General features: G+C 57.7%; 1 protein-coding gene across 1 annotated transcript in view; it reads left to right on the top strand.

Annotated features, from left to right (window-relative positions):
• Positions 1-7757, top strand: part of LOC109683437 (arylsulfatase H-like) — a 19003-nt gene extending 11246 nt beyond the window's left edge. Inside the window, 7 exon segments of the mRNA XM_074063448.1 lie at positions 3114-3183; positions 3185-3251; positions 3480-3614; positions 4287-4430; positions 4433-4448; positions 5654-5775; positions 6215-7757. Of these exon segments, the coding sequence (XP_073919549.1) occupies positions 3114-3183; positions 3185-3251; positions 3480-3614; positions 4287-4430; positions 4433-4448; positions 5654-5775; positions 6215-6579 (919 nt within the window). The 3' untranslated portion in view covers positions 6580-7757.
• The last annotated feature ends 597 nt before the right edge of the window (positions 7758-8354 follow it).

Here is an 8354-nt window from a genome sequence, read left to right as displayed (position 1 = left end):
GGGTGGATGGGTGGATGGATGGATGGGTGGATGGATGGGTGGACGGGTGGATGGGTGGGTGGATGGATGGATGGGTGGATGGATGGGTGGGTGGATGGGTGGGTGGATGGATGGATGGGTGGATGGGTGGATGGATGGATGGGTGGATGGATGGATGGGTGGGTGGATGGATGGGTGGATGGATGGATGGGTGGATGGGTGGATGGATGGGTGGACGGGTGGGTGGGTGGTGTGTTGTGATCTCCCTTACAAAGGATGGTTCACATTCCACACAATTTATTTTGGGCCAAATTAAGCGTTTTTTTCTACTGATCAGATTCGTTTGCAATTTGCAGCTCACACATGTAGTTTTGTAGAGTTGAGTTTCCCATCTCAGTTCTGTCGTTGTCCACATTGAAGGAAACGCCCTGGACAGTGTGGGATCTGCTCTGGTCGTTGCATTTGTTTTATGGACATCAATTCTTCTCAGTTTTGAATGAAGTTCTGGTTTTAATTTTGCTGCACATAGAGTCATCTGGACCAGGGTGCAATTGGGTCATAGACCACCATTTTAATTTTTTTTTCCCTCAGCACCCCTAATATCGACCGTCTGGCCCACGAGGGCGTCCTGCTCACCCAGCACCTATCGGCCGCCTCCATGTGCACCCCGAGCCGGGCCGCCTTCCTCACGGGGCGCTACCCCATCCGATCCGGTGAGGCCACCGGGGTCCTCCAACCAAAAAGGAGAGGGAATTTTGCAAAGAGAAACCTTTTTGTTTAATAGCCTTTTGTGTGGACAAGGCCTTACAAACCTGCTTCCAATTTACCCTTCTCCATTCAGTCTTTCCTTGTCTGTCTGCGAGCCATGTCGGGTGCAGACTGTGGGTGCGTTTCCATAGTGAAGGAGCAATGGCAGCCATTCTGGTCCCCAAGGGTGTAGAAGCTCAAACGAGGGGAAAGGTTGGGGGACAGGCTTATGGCCGCACAGTGAAGAGGAAACGGGGGAGGGAATGGTGGAGTTGGGGAGTCTCTGGACAGTGTCAGCCATGTCACCACGATCCCCAGTATTCGGTCAACAGCAGTGTCCAGGAAGAGGGACTTGCTGGCTAACGTGTCATCGTGGATTTAGGGATGGCTTCAGCCAACAACATGTACCGAAGTCTCACCTGGCTCGCGAGCTCAGGGGGTCTCCCCCCGAACGAGACGACCTTCGCTACCTTGCTGCAGCACCGGGGGTACCGCACCGGCCTCATCGGTAAGGCACGGGGGACGTTGTGATGGGGGGGGGAGGTCACTGACGCTGGGTCACGGGGTGGAGGCTGTGACCCTTATGGGGTTTTGTCGTCCCTGAGACTACAGGAATGGCACAACATGCCTGGCTAGTTGGGTGAGATGGGGTCTCTCAGTTGTCGCGTGGCTGGCCTCAAATACTTGATGTCTGCCTCCCAAGGACCCGACATGGCAGGCGTACACCGCCATGCTTGCCTCGTTGGTTCAGACGGGGTCTTTCTTTCTGTCTGGACCAATCTCCCACCTGGATCCTCCCGATTTGTAACTTTTCAGTGGCTGGGATTGCAGTCGTCTGCCACCATAGCTGCCTTGTTGGTTGACATGGGGTCTTGCTAAATTTTTCTTGCCTGTCACTGGGACATGGGGGGGGGATGGTCCCCGGCATTGGGATGTGGGGCGCAGGTCCCCGACATCGGGACTGGTCTGCACAGACAGTGGCCGGGAGTTCTCCAGTCGTCTCTGCAGTTGCTCGAAAGCGGCCAGGATTTTTGAGTACAATACTGGGGACGTGGAGTCGGCCATCCCGCCTGGGTTCAGTGTGACAGGGTTAGGTGATGGGGTCACAGGACGTCGGTGGCCTTCTTGGCATCTTCAGACGCATTTTCAGGGGAACCCAGAGACCCGTGTAAACTGGACCCCTTTCATACAGTCATTCTACACTTCCTGTCGCTTGACGTCGGCCATCTTGCACGCGCAGCCTCATGGCGCAACCTGGCTGCCGTTGCTGCAGCCATCACGAGTCCTTCGCACAAACTGCCGACAGCAGCGACACGGTGACAACCGCGACGTTGTGTCCCCTCCAGGAAAGTGGCACCAGGGCCTGAGCTGCGCCTCGCGCAACGACCACTGCCACCACCCGCTCAACCACGGCTTCGACTACTTTTTCGGGATGCCTTTGGGACTTCTGAACGAGTGTCAGAGTGGCCGGGTCCCGGAGCTGCACCGGCAGCTGCGCATCAAGATGTGGGTGAGCACGGCGGTCCTCGCCCTGCTCCCCGTCCTCCTGCTCGTCCCCGTCTGCGCCCGCTGGGTCCTGGTGCCCTGGGCTGTCATTGTCACTCTGGCCCTGGTGGCCGTCCTCTTCTTCCTGTCCTGGTACTCGAGTTACGGGTTCGTGCGGCGCTGGAACTGCGTCCTCATGAGGAACCACGACATCGTCCAGCAGCCCCTCAGGGAGGACAGGGTGTCGTCCCTCATCACCAGGGAGGCCCTGGCCTTTATCGACAGGTACCGATTTCCCGGGGCTACAGGAACGCAGCACCGTGCCTGGGGACTTGGTTGAGATGGGGTCTCTACGCCTCTTGCCTGGGCTGGCCTCCAGCTCCTCGCCTCTGCATTTGGACTCGCTGGGATTATAGCCGTGAGCCACCATGCCGGGCTCGTGGGTCGAGATGGGGTCTCACCCGCTTCTTTTTTTTTTTTTTTTTTTTTTTTTTTGCCCAGGCCTTGTATACATCTGCGGATGGTCGTATTTATTTTCCTTCACCCCACTGTCTAAAAGGGGAAAAGATGGCTCACAGGTGGCATTAAAATTGGGGACCCAGTGGTAGAGCATTTGTCCACCGTCCCTGGATTAAATTTATCCAGTGACACACAGGGGAAAAAAAAAAAACCAACCACAGAGCCTCTAAAGTAAAATGAGAGAGACGTTTACTTGTGTCCCGGCGTGGCCAGGCTGGGGACACCATGAGGCTGCCGGCATCCCAGTTCCTCGTGCCTTGCTGTCTGCCATACCTCATGGCCCAGGATGGATGCCCAAGCCCCAGCCGTCACGTTCCCACGCCACCCCGTCATGAAGGAGAAGGGAGGGATTGAATATATCCCTTGGGATGTCCCCCTTCTAGGTACAAACGGGGCCCTTTCCTCCTCGTCCTGTCCTTTCTGCATGTGCACACGCCACTCGTCACCAGAGATGAAGTTTGTGGGGCGCAGTAAATTCGGATTATATGGGGATAACGTGGAGGAAATGGACTGGATGGTGGGTGAGTCCTTGGCCCAGCTCCGCCGTGGGGCCCGTGACCCGGGGACAAAACGGTTCCGTGCCCATCGTTGCACCTTGTGGCCGCCCCTGAACAATACCGGGTCGGCTGAGTTCAGCTAAAACCAGGCTTGGCAGTCGCCACGACCTGGAAGCAAACGCTCACACTCGGTGAGGTGGCTCTGTCCACCGTGCTGACCCGGTGACACTGTCCCCTGTCCCTTGTCCCCAGGGAAGGTCCTGCGGGCGCTGGACCGTGAGCGACTGACCAACCGGACCCTGGTCTACTTCACGTCCGACAACGGCGGCCGCCTGGAGGCCAGGGACGTCAGGGGACAGCTGGGGGGCTGGAACGGCGTCTACCGAGGTGACGGGCCACCCGCCTGGGGTGGCACGGGGTGGCTCGGTTGGGGTTAGGTTTCGCGTCAGGGTTAAGAACCCAAGGTCGGCCACCTCGGGCTGGCTTTGGGCGTTGGTGACAGCACTGAGGTTTGCTGCCATTTCCCCGAGATGGGCGCCATCTTGGATTTCCGGGTCTGTCCTGGTGATGTCGAAAAGTCGCTCAATGAACTTGACATTTTCCCACGAGTCGCTACGGCGTTGAGTGTCGTTTCTTTGACAGAGCTGAGACTTTGGGCCCAAAAGGCCTAAAAGGTGACACTCAACATGTTTGTGGTCCCACTGACCTGTCCGTGGTCCCACATTGCTTTTGACAGGGGGGAGGTCAGCAGATGATCCCCCAAATGCCATAGCTGGCCCTCGGGGGCCGCCATGACCCCGCAGCTCATGGTAGGGTCCCATCCTTGGGACCCCAAATGAGTCCCCTTTTCCTGCAGGGCCACTTAGTTTGGAACGCGGGACTTTTCCCACCGGTGCTGTGGGCCGTGCGCCATCGCCGTAACGGGACTGCCTGGCACTTGGGGACGCAAGGTGGCGGGTGCTGGGCCCACGCTGACTTCCAACGCGGCTGAGTTCGTCCCGGGTGGGGACGGATTGACCGATGGGTGTCCCCTTCCCTGTCCCCCATCTTCCTTCTCAGGTGGCCGAGGCATGGGGGGCTGGGAAGGTGCCACCCGCGTCCCTGGCATTTTCCGGTGGCCCACGGTGCTGGGAGCGGGGCAAGTGCTCGACGACCCTACAAGTCTGATGGACATTTTCCCCACGCTGTGCTACGTGGGCGGCGGCTTTTACCCCAGGACCGGTGAGCGCGGGGTCCCCGGGCGGGCACAGGTGGCCGGGGTGGCGAGCGGGGGAAACACGGCCGCCCCGGTCCCGTCACGGGCGGGGTCCTCCCCTCCCCCTCCCCCTCCCCCTCCCCCTCCCCTCCCCTCCCCTCCCCCTCCCCTCCCCTCCCCCTCCCCCTCCCCCTCCCCCTCCCCCTCCCCTCCCCTCCCCTCCCTCCCCCTCCCCTCCCCCTCCCCCTCCCCCTCCCCCTCCCCCCTCCCCCCTCCCCCTCCCCTCCCACTCCCCTCCCCTCCCCCTCCCCCTCCCCCTCCCCTCCCCCTCCCCCTCCCTCCCTCCCCCTCCCCCTCCCCCTCCCCCTCCCCCCTCCCCCTCCCCCTCCCCCTCCCCTCCCCTCCCCCTCCCCAGGACCTCCGCCTGCAAACGCACGGTCACTTATTTCTAGTAAGTGACCCGGGCGGGGCTCGGACCTCATCTCTTCGTCTCCCCTTTTAACGACGTCACATTTTGCCACAGCTTTATGTCTTGCGTTTCGTTTTGCATTTCGACGTCACATTCCCACGATGGCCGGCCTCGGCTCCCGGGCTGTGACTCTGTGTGTGACCCATGTCCAGCCTCGGTTCCCGGGCTGTGACTCTTTGATGTGACCATGTCCAGCCTCGGTTCCCGGGCTGTGACTCTTTGATGTGACCATGTCCAGCCTCGGTTCCCGGGCTGTGACTCTTTGATGTGACCGATGGCCGGTGTCGGCTCCCGGGCTGTGACTCTGTGTGTGACCCATGGCCGGCCTCGGTTCCCAGGCTGTGACTCTTTGATGTGACCCAGGTTCTCGTCTCGCGTCCTCTGCGTGTTGCAGAGCGACTAACGCCAGTCACGGCCGCGGTGACTTCACCCACAGGTCCTGGGGTCGCCTCATCCAGCGGGTGAAGGGGACCCCACTTTCCACACCCGGACGCCAGGCCCGATTGCGCTGCGGGACCCTGGGTTTACTTCATTTCGGTGAAATATTGTCACCGCTTCTTGTCCCCCCCCCCGTGTCCCCTTTGTCACCGCTTCTTGTCCCCCCCCGTGTCCCCTTTGTCACCGCTTCTTGTCCCCCCCGTGTCCCCTTTGTCACCGCTTCTTGTCCCCCCCCGTGTCCCCTTTGTCACCGCTTCTTGTCCCCCCCCGTGTCCCCTTTGTCACCGCTTCTTGTCCCCCCCCGTGTCCCCTTTGTCACCGCAGGGTGATTGACGGGCAGAACCTGATGCCGCTGCTGGAAGGACGCGCGTCCCGCTCGGACCATGAGTTCCTCTTCCACTACTGCGGGGACGCGCTGCACGCCGTGCGCTGGCACCAGAGGGACTGTGAGCGGCCGGACGTGGGGACGGGGAGGGGACGGGGGCGGGGCGAGGTCACTGTGTCCTTCTTCTCAAGGGAGGGGATCCATGCAGGGACCCGAGGTGACAGAGAGACACAGAGAGGGGAAAGGAACGAGGGGACATGGGACCGAGCTGGCTGTCTGGCCTTGTCTTCCTGATGTCACCCTGGATGTGACACCGGCCTTTGGGTTTCTTGGGCTCCCGTGACTTTTGTCACTTGGAGACGCCTTGTGTCCAGCCACTGTCACCATAAGGTAACCAACCACTGTGACCAATTCCAACCCTGGCGTGGACCCCCGACTGGGTGACAAAGTCACCGAATGTCAGGAGAGTCACTTTCCGGGAAGGCCGTTGTTAGGGGCCGAGTCGCGAGGCCACCGCGAGGACGGGGTGGCCCTGACCTGCGTGTCACTGACTTTCCCAGGTGCCACCGTGTGGAAAGCTCACTTCGTGACCCCCAGATTCTGCCCAGTGGGTGCCGGCGCCTGCTATGACAGTGACCACTGTCCCTGCTCAGGGGACGTCGCCCACCACGACCCGCCGTTGCTCTTCGACCTCTCCAGGGACCCCGCGGAGAGCCAGCCGCTGAACCCCGAGGACGAGGCCTTCGACTCGGTCATCAAGAAGATGGAGGCGGCCATCAGGGACCATCGCCGGACTCTGACCCCGGCCCCCCGGCAGCTGTCCATCTTCAACACCATCTGGAAGCCGTGGCTGCAGCCCTGCTGTGGGACGTTCCCCTTCTGTGGCTGTGACAAGGAGGATGCCATCGTCCCCCAGCCGCTGTGACCGCTGCCACGCCACCCCGACTCTGCTCGGACCATCTGGGGCCCAGCATGGTGGACAGGAGTGTTGACTCATCCTCCATCCCTGTTGGGAAGTCGAGGAAATGGTGTTGACTCACCCTCCATCCCTGTTGGGCACGAGTGTTCACTCATCTTCCATCCATGTTGGGCACGAATGTTGACTCATCTTCCATCCCTGTTGGGCACGAGTGTTGACTCATCCTCCATCCCTGTTGAGCACGAGTGTTGACTCACCCTCCATCCCTGTCGGGCACGAGTGTTGACTCATCCTCCATCCCTGTCGGGCACGAGTGTTGACTCATCCTCCATCCCTGTTGGGCACGAATGTTGACTCACCCTCCATCCCTGTCGGGCACGAGTGTTGACTCATCCTCCATCCCTGTTGGGCACGAGTGTTGACTCATCCTCCATCCCTGTTGGGCACGAGTGTTGACTCATCCTCCATCCCTGTTGGGAAGTCGAGGAAATGGTGTTGACTCATCCTCCATCCCTGTTGGGACGTCAAGCATGGTCCAGCATGGCGGACAAGAGTGTTGACTCATCCTCGAGGAAATGGTGGACATCAGGAAGTGACACAGGATCTCTGTGGTCACAGTAGAAGGGACAACTGCTACACCTTGCTCAGCCATGCTCTGTGTGCAAGGCGTGTTGACTGACAATTTTTTCTCAGTAAAGCATTGTTGACTGACAATATTTCCCAACTGAGGATGTGTTGTTGACTGACATTATCTCTCAGCTTCTGCTATACCCGGCCGTATGCCCAGCGGTTTCCACGGGCATGAAAAGGATGCTTTTTGGGGTTTGCTGTTCTGGGTGCCGTGGTCTTCCGGCTGCAGCTCCAATTGGTAAAATCCTGGCCACCAGTTCTTTAAAAAAAGTGCATTTTAAATAATCATTCCTTTGGGTGGCACTCGGGTTTTGAACTTAGGACCTCGTGTGCGCCGGGCAGGTGCTCTGTCACTTGATCCCAAAGTCCCCGAATCCTAAAATGTAGATTTTACAGGGTGTCACCCCAGAGAGATGGAAAACAAACAGGTGATATGTGAGTGGCTTAGTGACTGTGATCTGCATAATTTTCAGTCATGTGAGCGTAAAACCTCTGCAGTGCTGTTTTCCATTCCGACTTCAAGTAAATTTCAGTAAAAATAGCAATCACTCCGATTTTTCGCGTCCTGTCGTTCCCTGGTAAGGGTGTTTTTCGCCACCGGATTAATTTAACCACTAGGGGGCACGGCCGACTTAAAATCTCTCACGTCGACTAACTTTTAAATAATCTGCACATTTATTTCACTTTTTTTTTTCTTTTTTACAAGAACTGCTGAATTTTCAACTCCATTCTTGGAAGGGAAACCTGCGAAGGAAAGAAAATTGATCCACGATTCACGGTCGCCACCAGGTTCCTGTGCATCTGAGGTGGCTCGCTCTCTCTCGCTCTCTCGTTCTGTGAATCTTTCTGTCTCGCTCTGTATATCTACATCAATCTATCAGTCAGTCAATTATCAACCATCAGTTATTCATCATCTATCAATTATTATCTATCAATTATATATCATCTCTATCCATTGATTGACTAATAGATGAATGGATTCATGCGTTGATTGACTAATAGATGAATGGATTCATGCGTTGATTGACTAATAGATGAATGGATTCATCCGTTGATTGACTAATAGGTGAATGGATTCATGCGTTGATTGACTGTAGGTGAATGGATTCATGCGTTGATTGACTATAGCTGAATGGATTGATCCATTGATG

Source organism: Castor canadensis, chromosome X (genome assembly GCF_047511655.1).
Source record: "Castor canadensis chromosome X, mCasCan1.hap1v2, whole genome shotgun sequence".
NCBI lineage: Eukaryota > Metazoa > Chordata > Mammalia > Rodentia > Castoridae > Castor > Castor canadensis.
This window is presented reverse-complemented; position numbering and strand designations above follow the sequence as displayed.